Source organism: Urocitellus parryii, chromosome 4 (assembly GCF_045843805.1).
Source record: "Urocitellus parryii isolate mUroPar1 chromosome 4, mUroPar1.hap1, whole genome shotgun sequence".
NCBI classification, from domain to species: Eukaryota; Metazoa; Chordata; class Mammalia; order Rodentia; family Sciuridae; genus Urocitellus; species Urocitellus parryii.
Window position 1 is genome coordinate 33,701,250 of NC_135534.1, and position 17,703 is coordinate 33,718,952.

The following is a 17,703-nucleotide window of genomic DNA, read 5'->3' on the forward strand; positions in this document are numbered from 1 at the left end:
GTTAGTTTTCCAACAGGAGATTAATATCCAGAATATATAAAGAATTACAAAATTTTCACACCAAAACCCTCCAAATAACCCAATCAATAAATGGGCAAATGAATTAAACAGACATTTCTCAAAAGAAGAAATGGAAAAGCTCAAGAAATATATGAAAAACCATATAACATTCGAAGCAATCAGGGAAATGCAAATCAAAACTATGCTCAGATAACCATTGTTTTTGAGAGACATTTAAAATAAGACACTAAATGGGGCGCAATGGTGCATGTCTGTAATCCCAGAGGCTTGGAAGGCTGAGGAAGGAGGATCATGAGTTCAAAGCTAGCCTCAACAAAAGTGAGGCACCATGCAACTCAGAGAGATCCTGTCTCTTTTTAAAAGACTTAAAAATAAATAATGGTACAAAGAGAATAACAGTAATACACTATACATTTCAATAACATAGAAGAAAGAATTTTCAAAGTTTTCACCATAAAGAAATGCTAAGTGTTTGAGGAGACATACCTAATTTGATCTAAATATCACACACGTGTGTGTGTGTGTGTGTGTGTGTGTATATATATTTATTTATTTTACATGGTACCCTGTTAATATGTATAATTTTTATGTAGCAGTTAAAAAAATAAACTTTTGAATATAAAAATGTGAGTATAAGAAGCCAAATGAAAAATCCATTTAAGCATGGCAACTTAAAGGATAAAACTGAATAATATTTCTCCATAAAGGACTTATATCTACATTGACTTTATAACTGCCAATATCCAAAAATACTTTTTTGTTTTTTTCCTTGTAAGACATAAAAAAAAAGAACATGAATTCTTGTGACTGCAAAATCCTTTACTATATCCAAAATGGTATAGAAATACAGGATCCAGGAAAGACCAGAAGTTCAAATCAATGGCTATTTAAAACTTTAAAAACATATAGGCACTATGGCTATTTAGGTGATTAGAATTTCATACCAGAAGAAAGTAGTGATTAGAATCCAGGTCTGTTCTATAATAGTGTAAAGATGAGGGAAATCGTCTAGGGTAAAAATTAGAATGGGAATGAGAGGAAGGAAAGGAATGATTACTTATTCCTACATTCATACTACCATTTATAAAATAGGTGAAGACAAGAAAAAAGTTTTCTATATTTCTTTAGATGTATTTGAAAATTGCAATACACAACATGCCCTCTTGGTGAATCTAACGATGAGACTCTAAGAGATACTTTGTAACTGACACTTTTCCTAAATAAATTCTGAAGGTATGAGTTTGAACACAAATGTCTCTGACGTGCTGAGATGATTTATTTTCAAGCTCTCATCTAAGGACTACTGGGTTTGAAATAAAAAACCTTGGTTTTGGATTTGGTTCTGTTACTTCTATGTGAGACTGGAAAACTTACCTGGGCCTCAGATACCTTACATAGTTCTAAAACTCTTCCTCTCAATTGCAAAATCTAAATCACCCCGAGAACTCTTTGGTGGCATAACCTGGCCTTTACAGACATAAAGATATTTATGGTTTTTTAAAATCAATCTTACTGTGACCTCTGTTTACTGCAGAAATATTAATGCGCTTGATTATGAGGTATTTATTATTTTCCTAATAACACACTTTAGAATTATTTGTTTTGAAGTATTTCTGACATAGTAAACTAAGAACAGAACAGAACAAAGACTTCCTTAGCCTTATGAACTATATTCTACAACATTTTTTTTGTTTTGGTTACTGGGGACTGAACCCAGGGGTGCTTTATCACTGAGCTACCTCCCCAGCTCTTTTTATTTTATTGATACAGGATATCTCTAAATTGCTGAGGCTGGTTGAACTTGTGATTCCCCTGCCTTAGCTTCCCAAATCACTGGGATTACAAACATTTGCTACAGCACTGAGAATATATTCTCCAACTTTTAACATTTCACATGTGCTCCATCTCTCTGTTTTGAAATATAGATATACTTACTAAAACATGTACATACACCCAAAATCAGCCTTTTCATGAACCATTCAAGCAGCAGATATGACTGCTATCCCACTTAAATACTCCAATGTGCATTTCTTAAGACAAGGACATTCTCCTACCTAATCAGTAAACAATCAGTTGAGTGAGGAAATCAACAACTACATAACACTATTATCATCCCACAAATTCCTTCAAACTTCATTCATTCTCTTTCAGTATTCTTATTCTGTCTTTCATGTCCCTGCCAGATTTCAAGAATATAGAACTTTTATTCAGTGGGCAAATCATAAGCCTAGATGTGTTTGGTATTTCTCCATGATGATGCTTTTTGGGCTGAGAAATCACAAATATGATACCCTGGTCTTCTGAGTGCCTCATGTCTTTAAACTCATCGAATATACTAACCAGTCTTAGACTCCACTGAAAACTCCCATTTGAATTGAACACAACTATGACTGCCAAATAATAATGTTTACTAGTTGGAATTCTACTGAAAGGAAGTTTTCTATTTCCCCATCCATCTCAATATGGATTCATGAATTTCCATTTATTTAATGAATTATTTTCCATTATTTATTTTAATACTCATTTTTTTACATTGGCTACTAGGCATATATATCTGTATAATACTTTTGGGGTATCTCCTTAATTTCTGGCACAAATTCTAGTTTTGTTTTATACTTTCTATGCCCTAGCCCTAGAATTATCTATTCTGCCAAGAGACCTTCCTCTTCCCCTAGTACCTGGTGTCTGGGTATTTGGAGTATTCCGTGCTATTATTGCTTCTAAGCAAGGCTGAGAAATGTATGCATGTATATAGCTCATAAGCCTACCTAAAGATGCATTTATATCTGCTTGAATCAGGGAGTATGTGTGCACTACGCAAAAGGGTATGTGGTATATAACTAGGAACATTTGTTTATTCTACAATTACCTTTTTCTAATGTTGTACAATGTTTCATAGTATAACTTATTTAGTTTATTTTTATAAACAAATTTTTATTCACTAAATTCATATGGTACATGGTTATATGTGTTTTAGCCTTAGTAATATGAGACTGAAAAATACTAACCTTTTAAAATTTTTTTTAATATTTAGTTTTTAGTTGTAGTTAGACACAATACCTTCATTTTGTTTATTTATTTCTATGTGGTGCTGAGGCTTGAACCCAGGGCCTCACAGGTGCTAGGCAAGCATTCTACTGCTGAGCCACAACCCCAGCCCAGAAAAGTACTAATCTTTTATCTTCCCTTCTTACAGCAATCCGTTTCTCCTCCTTGCATTTTCATGATTGTGTAGTAAAGAAGATTCTGTTGGGGTAAGGGAATCAGATAGAAAAAACTATAGGAAAAAATACAATAAAATTTGCCTATGATTATATCAATCAGTTATAACCACATGCATAGAAAATGTATATATTTTTTGTTCATTGCTAATATGAAAGTATAAAAAGATATGAACTCAATGGAAAGGTTTGGAAAGATCTTTAAATTAGTTAAAATCTCTTCAAACATTAAACACAGTTGTGAACAATAAATAACTCAGAAAGATAAAAGGTTTAGCTAAAATAGGCTTATATGACTAAAATTTATCAGTTTAATACAAATATGTGTTTAAAGTTTCAAGTTTAAATATACTATGCATATTTTATACTGGAATAGAGTAACACACCACCCCCGCTACAGCTGGGAAGGTTAAACAACAGTATTCAAATCTGATTTAGATATAACAGCTGTTCAAATGCCAGGGCGTATTTTACTTGAAAATGTGACCATTTAGTTCTGTTAAATTGCTGTTCTGGCAATGTGCATTATTTTCCTTAAAAAGTATTTTTTTTTAAAAGCATTTCCTGATATGTAGTGGAGTTGTTATTGAAGTTCTATGGGTCTTTTTCTTTAAATTAAATTTTTTTTTAAATTTTAAATTTTTTCTTTCTCAACTTTCTGAAAAACATGTGACAATTCTCTTATCCTAGTTCTTGCATTCCAGGCCCTCATCACCTGCTTTTAAAATTTATTTTTATTTTATTTTATTTTTTAGTTGAACACAGACACGATACCTTTATTTTCTTATTTATTTACTTTATGTGATGCTGAGGATTGAACCCAGTGCCTCATGTGCACAAAGCAAGCCCACTACTACTGAGCCATAACCCTAGCCCTCTTGACAGTAAAAATATAATTAATCGTTGAAAGGGTGGTACTGTGTTTGATGGGACTCTGATTAGTAGTTTTTAAACTACTTTATTTTTTACTGAAGTAAGTTTATGTGTTTTAAATTGTAGACAATGGTTCCATCATGACCACATAGTCCACGTGTTAAATTATGAATCTTTATAAATACCATTCTTAAGGATAAAACAAAGAAATAAAATCCTAGAGTTCACAGGAATACTATAAATATTTTATCTAAGAAAAAGAAAGGCTTAATCATTAAAAGTCCAGAGGATTATTGTAAATAAAGGAAGTGGCCTGTTATTAAAATTCTTAGGACCTAAGAAAAGAATAAGATGATTTTTTAAGAAATTATTTTTCTGGAGAAATTCCTTTAATCTAGTATTAAAAGGGGTATGACAGCTGGGGATGTATCTTAGTGGCAAAGTGCTTGCCCAACATGCATGAGGCCCTGGGTTCCATCTCTAGCACTGCAAAAAAATAAGAAAAGAAGAAAAAGGACATAATTATTTCCTTCATTATAATTTTGAAACTGAGAAGAAAGTTCTGATACAGTGAAAACTTTTGCTATAATACCAGGAAGACAAAGGCTAGGCACAGAAGATATCATTCTGTTGGAAAGGGAAATAAAGACCTAAAGATAACTCTTCCAAAGTCATACAAGAAGTCAATAGCTACTCCTCCACATGAAACCAGTTTAAGAAGCCTTCTACTTAGAATGTTTGAGTCTATGTCCAGCATATGAACTCTCTGTCCTTCCCTAATAAACACAGGGCATTAGCCATGTGTCAGACACTCTGCTAGGCTTTGGAGGATCCATGCTGAACAAGACATTTGTGGTGTCTATTTATGAAACTGAATATGTAGAAGCGGGTGATGAAAGTAATTGCAGTGCTGTGTGGTTATTGCTGTGACAGAGATCACAAACAGGAGGTATATAATCCAGACTTGGGATGGTCAGATTAGAGAATCCCTGAGGTGGCAGTGACATTTAAATGGTAGCCTGAAGGACACACAGAAGTTAGGCTGGTTAAGTAGACAAGGAATAGGCCATGGAGGAGCTGTTATATCTAAATAAGATTTAAATACTGTTGTTTAGATGGTGGGTTCCAATCAGAGGTAACATACATGTGATGACTTTGAGAAACTGAAAGAATTTAAGTACGACGGAGGAAAACTTCTGTTTTGCTATCTGCTTCTGACTCTTTGGCAAAGCCAGAGTAGAGAACTGGCACCCGTCATTCCACACTCTTCCAAAAGGAGCAATGGGGCAAGAAGAGTCAGTTTGTTGGGGTAGCCAGAACTTTCCTGTGCCCTTGAAATTGGAAAATCTGTGACCTACTTTTTCTTACACAAAGATTAGGTGATTCAGAAACTGTTTTTAAATAATTTTCAAGATTCATTATTTATAGTAGTAGGGCAACAAGGGCTAGGGAAAAAATTCCACTACTCAGAAATACTATAACTTTTTAAAATTTCTATTTATTTATTATTTTTTTTTAGGTCTTAGACTGGTTATATTATATCTTTAGATTTTAGATTCTTCACCATTAACCTGAAAGTGTTAGAAAAAATGGTGTGTATTCTCCTCTCTCCCACATTAGTCTCTGGACTATGTTAATACAATCATTAGGATCATAGTAACTAAACTGCTCTTTCAGAGCCTTAGATTACTTCAAGTTATTTTAGAAATCTTTCAATTTAAGCAGTATAGTTCCAATTGTGTTAGACTTTTTTATCGGTCCTCTGAGTAAAACTTTGCATATAGAAGGGATTCAATAGCTTAAAAATTGAAAGTTACTTTTTGTTTCATTGCTCTGTTGCTTAGACCCCTAAGATTTAAATCCTTATTTATTAACTTTGAACATGGGACAGTTCTCTTATTAGTCTGAATAAAGCTAAATCTATGACCTCTTGAATGAGATATTTGTTATTCAGTAAGAGGTTGATTAAAGGATACTATAAATTTTGTCAAACTAACCAGCTTTGTGTAACCTCAGGAAATTTAAATAGGAAAAATGGTATTATGAATATTTATATTGCTAGTTCAAAATTGCCAATATAAACATTGTCCTTTTATTCGTCTTAAATTCAGAACTAACAAAGAAACTTCAGTCAGTAAGTATGTCCTTTGGTTAAACAAATGGAAAATATATGTACCATTTTATTTGGTAAGGTTAAAAAAAATCAGCAGTTAGTAAAGCAATCCTAAATTTACTATGAACAATCTATTTTAAGCCTGAAGATAGAACTGAGGTTTTATAAATGAGAAAATGATGTACTAAAAGCAAGACACTAAATCAATTTTAAACACCAAACACAATTTATGCCTGACTTTAAAACTCACCCACAAAACATTAATCTACACAAAGGCCAGAAGCTGAATGAAGCATAATTTGTGAAACTGATACCTTTCATCACAACCTCTAACTGAAAAGGTCATTAGATATATTATATCTAAGTGAGCAGCTTATCCCTGCTTCATTACTGATAATTAAGACAAGTAATATTTTCTTGACAGTAATGTGTCCGTTAACAGATATAGTCTAGTTTGCATAAAATAAGCATTAATTACTATAGTACTACCCTAGATAAAAAAAATTAAGTACCTGTGAAACATGGATTCATTATTTTTTCCTTAATTTCCTTAAAGAATTAGCAGGCTCAGAAAACATAACATACATAGTAAGAAATTCATCTTAAGTAATGGTTTGAATTCATAAAATATATAACAAAAATAAGTGTTCTGAAAAAGAGGTCAATGAAAATGAAGGTACCTGAGACTGGGTATCATTTCAGTTATCTGTACTAACTTGCCTTGCTGAGTTACTTAAAATGTCAGAAGCAGTTGCTCTTTAATGCCAAGATTTTTGAAATCTCATGCAGAAAATTCTGGTGTTGGTAAGAATTAAAAATCAATTCTAAAGTATCTTGAGTGAAAACCAAGTATGAGAAAAAAGCTACAAAAAAGTACATAAATAGGGGCTTTGAAAAAGAAAGCACGTGTGACTGCATGCTCACTAAAGATTTTGACTATTACTACAAATGTCTGATATTTACTTGGTGTCAGGTACTGTACCAAGTACTTACAGCATTTTCTGTTTATCTTCACTGTGATCTCATGATGCTAACACTATTAGTGTCCCAATTTCACAGATGAGGAAAAAGGTGAAGTAACTTGTCTCTATTTCTTAAGTGCAAAGAAATTGAAGTCAATAGGACTTTTTTTTTTTTTTTTTAAAGCAGCCTGTGAAGAAAATGATACTTTAAAAGAAGTGGGACATCAATGTTTATAGCAGCACAATTCACAATAGCTAGACTGTGGAACCAACCTAGATGCCCTTCAATAGATGAGTGGATTAAAAATGTGGCATTTATACACAATATTACTCAGCACTAAAAAATAACAAGATCATGGCATTTGCAGGGAAATGGATGGCATTACAGCAGATTATGCTAAGTGAAGTTAGCCAATCCCTAAAAAACAAATGCTGAAGGTCTTCTCTGATATAAGGGGGGTGTCTCAAAATGGGATAGGGAGAAAGAACATGAGAAGATTACCACTAAATAGGGAAGAGAGGTGGGAGGGAAAAGGAGGGCGAAGGGGAGTTGCACGGAAGATGGAAGGAGACCCTCATCGTTTTACAGATTACATGTATGATGTTGTGAGGAGAAAAAGAAAAAAAAAGTGTGTCACATTAGATTGGATAGAGAAGTGATGGGAGGGGAGGGGAGGGGAAGCGGGGATAGGAAGGGCAGCAGAATAGAATAGAAATTATGATTGCTGTATGTATATAGGTGACCAATGTGATTCTGCAATCTGTACAATCAGAAAAATGAGAAATTATACCCCAGTTGATTCAAATGTATGAATTGTCAAGATAATTGTAATGTCATGTGCAGCTAATAAAAAATAGATGAATAAATAAAAGACTAGAAATATAAAAAAATAGATGGAACTGGAAGATGTAATGCTAAGATAGACAGTAAAAAATGTGACATATTGTCTTTTGTATATGATAACTAAAATAAATTTATTTGAAAGTGAAAAAAAAAGAAAAGAAGTGGGCATGTGGCAGAATAGTAATTTATGATCTGAAAATTTTAGCAAGGTATCCATGCAAGATAGTTTACCAGGCCAACTTTGAATACATAGTTCACCTTTGCAAAAACTGATCAAAAAAACAAGTTACTTCCTCTCTTTGCTCCTCAATTCCTTAATTGGTGAAAGGATAATAATAATAGGCCTAATCTTAGCATTCCTGTGAGAATTACTGAGTTAACATAGGGAAAGTGTTCAGAACAGTATCTTAAACTCATTTAGATCTCATCAGAGAAAAGGGAATATCAATTATCTATGGGGATTTTTCTAACTATGCTTGTTCCTTATCACCCAGGTCTTGAAAACACATCCCTTAAGAATTCCATATTAAGCCACTGGCATAAGTGTGCCATATTCTTCAGATATGCTAGGCTAGAAAATAGGTTGACAACTAAGAATGACATTACACATTCTTACCTGGACAGTTAGCTGGAGATTAAATGGAGATATCTGTGAAGGGTGAAGAGCATGAAAAACACCAAATTGATGTTCCAGAATCAGTATGGTGGAGGAAGTATGTTTTAATAATTTACTAAGCAAAAGTTTGAAAACAATGTGTATTTGAATTCTGGCTGTGCTACTTAGAAGTTGCGTAACATTGGTAGAATTACTTAAGCTCTTTAGATTCTTCTTCACATTTATAAGATAAATGAAATGAGACAAGTAAAGCAGTGGTGCAGTGACTGACACACAACTAGGATTGAGGCCTGGTAAGATTAGGTAATGTTTCCACGTTGTAAAATTATGTGACACAACTAGTTAGTGGAAGAGTCTTCTGCTTTGTGCAATGAGGAAAGCAAGACAAACACAAGTGGTACATACAAATGTTAAACCTATAAAGCTCTGACTATGGCTAGAAGGATGGATGGAATGGTGAACAATTTCTAGTGTGATATTAGAAAGATAAATCTGGATGAGTTTCAATGAAAGAACATGATTTGGTTGAACCAAATAAAAGTATTACTCTATGTTTCTGTGCATTTGAAAAAAGATGCACTAAAGAAAAGTTCACTTTGAAATTTAATTATTTCTGCAAAGTCTAATAAGTGTTTTACACATGTTGATACTTATTATAATCTTTATCACTCATATGGTTTTCCTGTTTTTAAAGTTATTGCAAGAATTTTATTGTTTTGGGTAAAAGGCAGGAATTATAGGAAGAACAAATTCTCTAAAGAAATAAAGAAGATCAAAAGAGAAATGAACAGGAAGCTTCTAGAATTATGCATTCTCATTAAGACTCTGTAATCAATTCAGTATAAGATAATTTAGATTTAATTGAGATACTGTATATCATATATGAAATTCTATTTTTTCTTTTCCATGAAGCCATAGAAGCTCATGTTCAAGTACAAAGAAGCAATGGCAATATGAAAGATGTAAAATGTATAGGAAAGACAAGTATTTGGTTAATGAACAAATATTGTTTGAGAGTCTACTGTGCATGCTCTCACTTGAAGAGAGGCGAGGCAGACACATTTGAATGGGAGGAAAACAGCTATCCCTCAAATGTCAGCAATTTAGCCAATAGAGTGAGGTAGAAATAGATGGTCTTTGAGTCAGCTACTCCTTTGACTAACTCTTGGCTTTGCTATCTAGTAGACATTTGATCTTATTTAAGGTACTTTCTCTAAATCTTAGTTCTCTCAAATGAAAAAAAAATTAGTAAATAATAATCCTCTGCAGGGATTATTCTGAAGATTAAATAAGAGAATGCATGTGAAAACATATTGTCTTTTTCTTCCTTTGTAAGAGAAGCATTATTTTGGTCCCATTTTACAGGCACCATCAACCGTTCCTTGGTATACAGAGGACTTATAGAGAGTAGAATTTTGCCTGCTAATGAACAGGTTTCCATAAGCAGAGCAATGCTTCTTGGTCTGAGTAAAAAGTACTAATATACATCAGGCCTTGTAACAAGTTTTTTTAAAGATAATAACTTACTCGATCCTCAAAACAACTCTATAAGCAAGGTGTTATTTTTACCTCCATTTAATAGATCAGGAAACTGAGGCAGAGAGAAGCTTCCTGCTAAGCTCTCACAGAAAATAAGTGATAAAGTGAATGTTCAAAATCAGGCCATGGACTGCAGAGCTTCACTCTAAATCACTATGCCACACTATTTAATACAGCACATGGAACCTGAGGTGGGAAATTAGTGGTTATAGACTTCCTATCACAATAAGATGCTTCCACATACATAATTCTCTAGTCTTTTTTCCATCTTCCATTCTGATAAATGTTTCAACTCAAAGAGCAGCTGGGAAGGAGAAATGGGCTGTATTATTCCACTGTGTAAGCCACTATTTTTAAGCAAGTATGAAGGCATTCTCACAGGATAGGAACACATTAATAATTAATACTTTCATTAGTGTAATAAAGAGTCTATGCTTAAAAGCTTCCCAACGTACTAAGGTAAACTTTGAGAAAGGTGCTAACATGCTATGGGAATTTGGTTTAGCATTTCATTCAGTGACAAAGTTAATAAGATGCTATAAATTAGAGAAACAAACAAAAAATTAGTCTGCATATAATTTATTCTTTCTCTATGTGATAAAATATTGCAAATAGAAAGCCCCATCAGTTTTTTTTTCTCTGAACTTCATAAATTTGCTCTCTATTTTTGTGGTACTGAAGATTGAACCCAGGGCTTCACTTATACTGGGCTACTGCTACTGAGCTCTGCTACTGAGTTACATTCCCAGACCTAAATTTGCACTTTTTATGCAAACTCAAATTAATCTAACATGGATATAGAGGAGAAGGACTCCAATGATTTTTATCTCTAGGCACTTGTGCATACTGTACAGTCCTTAAATTCCTGTGACTATGCATATTAGCAAAACAGTAGTAACACTGGAAGTTCATTTCGTAGCAAAATGATACTAATTCTGCATTTTTTAAAAGTGTATATGCTTTGCCTAGGAATACGCTGTGCAGATTTAAAATATTACAAAGAGTGGCACCTTCTTGTCCTGTTTACTACATGAAATTTCCAACATAAATGAAATATGAACAACTATAGTGTGCTATGAAAATTTTCTCGATTTCAATATTTGTTAAGACTTGCTGGTGGTCAAAGAGGAAAATGCCTGAAAGATCAGGCTTATCTTTAAATTTTAGTTCAAATTCAACTACTTGTGTTATGACTTTCAAAGGTCAATGATTTTTTGGCTAAATAAGTAGAAAATTGGTCCTGGTACACAGGCATGTATCTCCTGGTGGTGAGGATGGAGGTGGGGAGAGGGAGAAACCATTGCATTACAGCAATGATACAATAATTTCACATTCACATATATAAACAGTATTAGCATAATACCATTCTTTGTACGAAGGGATGTTAACATTTAGAGGGTTGTAATTATTTTAGGAATAATGAATTTCTTATAAGGCATCTGTTTTTCCAAAAGTATTTTGGTTAAAGCCTGATTTGCGTGAAAACATAAATAACCTCTTGCTCCAGACTCAGAGCATCAGCAAGCTTTAACAGATGGCCTCATTTAAAAATCATTTGTTAAGATATCTCACATTTATCCAACATGCTGTCAACTTCTTCCTTTTATTCAATCATGATTTTACATATTTCTGTCATAAATATTTTTAATCCAGTGCATTCATGGAAATCACACAACTGAGTATTTATATTTAATTTGGTTTAGGAGCAGCCCTCAGTCTTTCAAACTTACGCTAACCAAAGTATTATCAAATGATAATTATAGAAAAATAAAAATTTAACATTAACTCATGAAAATGCAACAAAAACAAAATTTTCATCAAGGAACAAGAGGCTAAAAAAAAAAAAAAGAGAGAGAGAGAAAGAGAGAGAGAATTGAAAATCTACCTGTCCTACTCCTGCTTCTTCCACTCCTCTTTCTCCTTTCCTTCACACTCAAGAACCTGGAACAAGAACTTGCTCTCTATTTCCTAACATTTCATTCATGTTTTTATTTTTATTTTTTGTACCAGGAATTGAACCTAGGGGTGCTTAACCTCTGAACCACATTCCCAGTGTTTTTATATTTTATTTAGAGACAGGGTCTTACTGTGTTGCTGAGGCTGGCTTTGAACTTGCAATCCTCCTGCCTTAGCCTCCTGAATGACTGGGATTACAGGCATGTACCATGGTTCCGGGATCATTCACTTTTTAATACTTTCAAAAAATTGCAAAATTCATTCAGTCCTTAACCAACAATATGTAATTAAGATTTGGCACTCCACATCCCTGAAACTTCTTGATCTGTGATCACCTATGATCCTCATAATTGTCAAATGCAATGGACTTCTCTCTCACGTTGACTTTATATTCATCGCTGATTGCAGTTCCCGGGGGCCTTGTTCATTATTTCTTCAAAATTCTCTCTTCCCTCAATTTCCATGTGACTATTCCACCAGGATTCTTTTTCCTTTTCTTCCAAATCTAAATATGTTTTCTGATCTTACTTACTCTAATGAGTTCAACCACCAGCTATATAATAATGATGCTCAAACCTGTATCTCTGGCTTATCTATCTCCCCTGAACAAATTCACACATTTAAATATTCGCAGGTTACTTCTACCTGCATGACCCCTTTTTATATTTGCCAAACTGTACCTTTTCTGATGATCCCTATTTTAGTGAAAGATACTCACTGAAATCAGAAATTTTGGAGCCAGATTACTCTCCTCCTTTTCCCTCACCAAATGACCAAGATCAATTGTTTTAATCTCATTTCTCTTATTTTTTTAAAATTATTTAAGGTCATGGAAAGAATGACGATGATGATAACAGCTTGGCTTCTTAAAACAGTTTCCTAACTGGACTTACAACTCACAGTCTTGTCATCCCTTCCTTTTAATATAGTTGCCATAGTGAGATTCCTAAAATACAAGTTTAATCAGTAATCCCTACATAAAATACTTAAATGGCTTCCCATTATCCCTGGAAGAGAATCTAAAATTATTAACCAAAAATAATATGATCTGGCGTATCCCGGAGAGCTTCCTTCCTTCATCTATGTTTACACTGAAGCCTTAATAAAATAGTTAGATACTAATTATGGTGAATATATTTGTATTTAGGATAATTAAGATTAAGAGCTATTGTGTACTGGGAGAAAAAAAAACCCACAAGAACAAAATCCAGAAGCATGGTACATTATATAAAAACTAGTGCTAGGATAAATAATAACAAGTTACTGGTATGGATAAGAAAGAGTGACAGCCTTAAGTTAATATGACAAGATAAATTGTATACTACTGATGTATAAAAAAAAAAATATATATATTTTCACAAGCATGGCCTTCATTTTTGATAAGTGATGGGGACTAAAGGGAAGATGAGATAAAGAACTATGCCATGACAGATCATAGAGAAATTGTCTACCCCCCAAATAATTTCAATATGTAATTTTTATAACATAAAAGTAAACTATTAATGAAAGTCATGTAAGCCCCCAATTTCCACCTATTTTTACTAATTCATTAAACTTTGGATCCAAATTTGTGAAGTTTCAATTCTTCTGTTACAAATTTGTGTTTTTAGTGTTCTTGAAGTATGCACTACTGCATTGAAGCCCATTTTAATTAACTGTGTAACTGGAAATAGGTAGAAGAAAAAATGCTCAGGGTGAGTAAATTATTCAATAATTTCAACATGTCTTTTTTTCAATTAAACTTTCTTTGCAATTATGACCATTTCTTTTTGTATAACCTCCTCTCCCCCCCCACTCCCCTTTTCTCTTATCCCCTCCTTCTCCTCCCCCAGGGATTGAATGCAGGGGTGCTTAACCACTGAGCCATATCCCTAGCCCTACTTTGTATTTTATTTAAGTGAGTTGCTTAGCACCTTGCCATTGCTGAGGCTGGCTTTGAACTCTCAGTTCTCCTGCCTCATCCTCCCAATCTACTGGGATTATAGGGGTGCATTACTACACCTGGCTCTTTCTGCATAACTTCTTGTAAAGAGTTTTCATTTTATGTCTTATAATACCAATTTACAGTTTATATGTATATATGTTGAATCTCATTTTATAATTTGTTTGGTAGGATCAAAATCAGACTATTAGCAGCCTACCAAAGACTCTACCACTCCTTTCCAGATATTGCCCATGAAGACAGTCTCCTGTGTTTTGTTTCTTAAAGTCTACAACTTTGGTTTTCACACTTAGAATGCAATACATATGGAATTGATTTTTGTTTATGGTGTGACAAAGTGGTCAAGGTTCAACTTGTTTTTTTTCATGTGGATACCAGCTGACTAAGTACTATTTATTGAAAATCCCATCTTTTCCCAAACCACAATCAGAGGACTATATATGTGTGGGTCTGTTTCTAACTCTTCTGCCTCATTTGCTTATTGATCTTGTGTCAATAATATAAGTCTATATGTTGGGTAGTGTCAAGTCCTCTAGCTTTGCTTTGTGTAAAGATTGTATTTTTGGACCTATGCATATTTATTCCACAAAAAAGCCTATTGTGATTTTGATAGAGACTGAACTGAATTTAAACATTAACATTGGAAGAAGTGACACATCAATCTTTATTTTTGTAGTTAGAATTTCAAAATTGTACAGGATGTGGCCATTTTTCATTGGGTGGGACTATTCGGAATAATGTTAAATGTCAGGTAACCCTGGTTTCATTCATTAAATAGTAGTGACAATCACTGTGACAACCAAAACCATGTTTGAAAAAGTTCACCTAGTAAGGTTTCTTTCTTATCCTTAAAGTTCATTATTGTTTCTGTTCATTCATTAAATAAGCATTTACATAAATACCTACTAAATGGAAGCTTCTGTGCTTATGAAATGGTAAACTGAATTGACATCCTTAAATAGTGGTCTTTTCTGCTTCTTAATAATTTAAATTCCTCTTTTTACAGTTTTTGATATGCCAATTTTCTCTACTGCACTTCATAGGCAAGGTTGTGTTAATAATATCTGAAAGATCTGACACATGGTAGGATATCTTATAATATGTAATCAAATTGAGTTTATGTTGTAAATATGTTAAAAATGTACAAAAATGAGAGAATTGAACAATTAATATCAGGGCACTAACTCTATAAGTACCAATAACAAACAAAACAGAGCAACCAGAGAGCAGAGAAGATGAATGTAAGATATAGCCATCAGGCTAGGCTTGGGAGTAAGTTGTATTTGAAGTCAGCTCTAAATATGTTTGTAGGGTCTCAGAAGGGGCAAAGAAGGTAAGTGTAAGGGTAATCAAGATAATAAGTTTTCAGGCTTATTGCTTCTGCATGTTTCTAACTCTAGCAACTAATGAGGAAGGTGAATATGTAAATAAGCATTTATGAGTCTTATTATTGGGCCACTAATTTTATAGCCTTAAGTACTCTATGATTCTTCTTTTTTTCTTTCTTCAGATCCTGGCAAAAATCAAATATCAAGTACAGCATTTCATTTACAATATCTCTCAGATTTGTCACTTGCTCTGCTCAAAGCGTTTTATTGGTGAACTGGTCCCTGACATTACAAAAACCACTGAATCAACACCAGCAGCTGCTTACTTTCAGACTTCTTGGTCTGTTTGAAATATAAAGCCTTATATCTTAAAGCTCCTTTCAGCTAAATTTTCTCTTACATGCATTTAAACCATTTCCTAATTGATGTATTCTCTTTGGGTTCTTCCAGATTCACTACAAATGTTGGCTTCTCCTTCAGTCTTCTGATTTGCTTTCAAACAGATGTAGCCTCTCTTTTTTGGGACTTATAGCATTTAGAACACTTTTCCCTGAATTGATTTTTGAACATATGTCTAATCTCTTCTACTGTAGTATTCATTCATTTTTTTCTGGTGTTAAGAATGATATTTACTTATTTGCTTTACATAGAGCAGGTGTTAATTCCTGAACTGGTTTATGCTAAGAAACTTTATTGTGGTACCTATGTTTACAAACACTTTTATATGGTATGAATGATGCAAAACTTGTATACCTAGCAAGTCAAACCCTGTTCCTGATACCCTTCCAAACACCTTCACAGAACAGAATCAAGAATAATTATAATAATAATAATTATACCTGTCTAGTAGATGACTTAAAAATGCTTATCTGCTCAGTTTGGATATATGCCAGAAGGGGAAAAGAATGAAATTTTATTTCAATCCTGCTCTTAATTCCCCTCTTGAAATAAAGCCAAATTTCAAAAATTAAAAAAATATCCTAATGTATGAGTCAATTCAAATTTCTACAAAAATATAAGTTATCAAGCTGGTTAATTCAAAGTGTTACTAATAGAATGAATAGACATCCATAGTTTCCATTAAGGAAATTTAACACTAGGTTAATAAAGGTACGACCATGCCTTATTGTATTTATTGATACACCAGCTAATTAATACTTCAAAAATACTCAACATGGGAAAGCCTGACCTCTTTAGCATAAATTATTTATATCGGCTTCCCTCTTACTTATCTCCCATCCATAACCTAAACTGGCAATTTCAGACACATATCTGTGGAACCATAAGCCCACAGCATTTTATAAACCAGGGCTCCAGGGTATATACATTTTTAAAACTAATGTTGCAAATAGAAGTATTTTCATAAATAAAATTTTGTCAAAATGGGATTCTTGCCAGTTTCAATAAACAGTATTCCTAATTTCTATTCCTTCTGTAGCATGAGGAAGCAGTAAATGCTTACTTTCTCACTAATGATATTAAAACAATAAAAAGTAATTTGGAGATTTCTAGTTTCTAGTCCTGCATGTACACAGCTTGGATGTCTCACTCTCATCTCCACAAAAAGCAAAAACCTCAACAAAATGAAAATCAACAGATCCAACAGATCCATCAGGGAATTAAAATCACACGGCAAACTGCTGCACCAAAATTATAGCAATGGCAGATGGATATAGAGAGTCATAACTTACCTGAACAGACGGCTAGAGCACAAATGTTCATGGGAATCAGTACTAGAAGAGTAGGAAAACCTAAACCATAAATGCTAATTGCTCAGTTTTAAGTTTGAGAGTAATAAACTCCGGGAGGACTCAGTTATAGGGAGAGAAAGACTCAATACTGTCAAGATTCCAGTTCTTTCCAACTTGATGTATACAGTCAATACAATCCTAATAAAAATCCTAGCAAGTTTTTTTTTTGTGGATATTGGATATTCCACATAAAGTTTATGTGGAAAGGTGAAAGATCCAGAATAGCTAACAGAATATTGAAGGAGAAGAACAAAGTTGCAGGACTGGCACTGCCTGCTATGAATTGAGTGGCATTTCTGTAAAATTTATATGATGAAGTCCTAACCCCTACTAAGAATGTAACTCTATTTTAACATAAGGTTTTTAATGAGGTAATTAAGTTAAAATGAGTTCTTTAGTGTATGTCCTAATTCAATATAACTGGTGTCCATATAAAAAGAAGAAATTTGGACACATACATGTGAATAGTCAGAGAGAAAACACAGAAAGAAGACAGTCAACTATAAACAAAGGAGAGAGGCTTCAGAAGAAACCAAA

The 17,703-nt window shown here is 33.4% G+C and overlaps 1 protein-coding gene across 3 annotated transcripts in view; it reads right to left on the reverse strand.

Annotated features, from left to right (window-relative positions):
* The window catches only part of Elp4 (elongator acetyltransferase complex subunit 4), a 231,660-nt gene that overhangs the window by 74,533 nt on the left and 139,424 nt on the right, over nt 1-17,703 (reverse strand). Inside the window, exon 10 of one of the 3 annotated variants that reach the window (XM_077797493.1) lies at nt 8,651-8,683. The exons of the other annotated variants lie outside the window; for them this stretch is intronic. Within the exon in view, the coding sequence (XP_077653619.1) occupies nt 8,651-8,683 (33 nt within the window). The remainder of the gene's footprint in view (nt 1-8,650; nt 8,684-17,703) is intronic. 3 annotated transcript variants of the gene reach the window in all.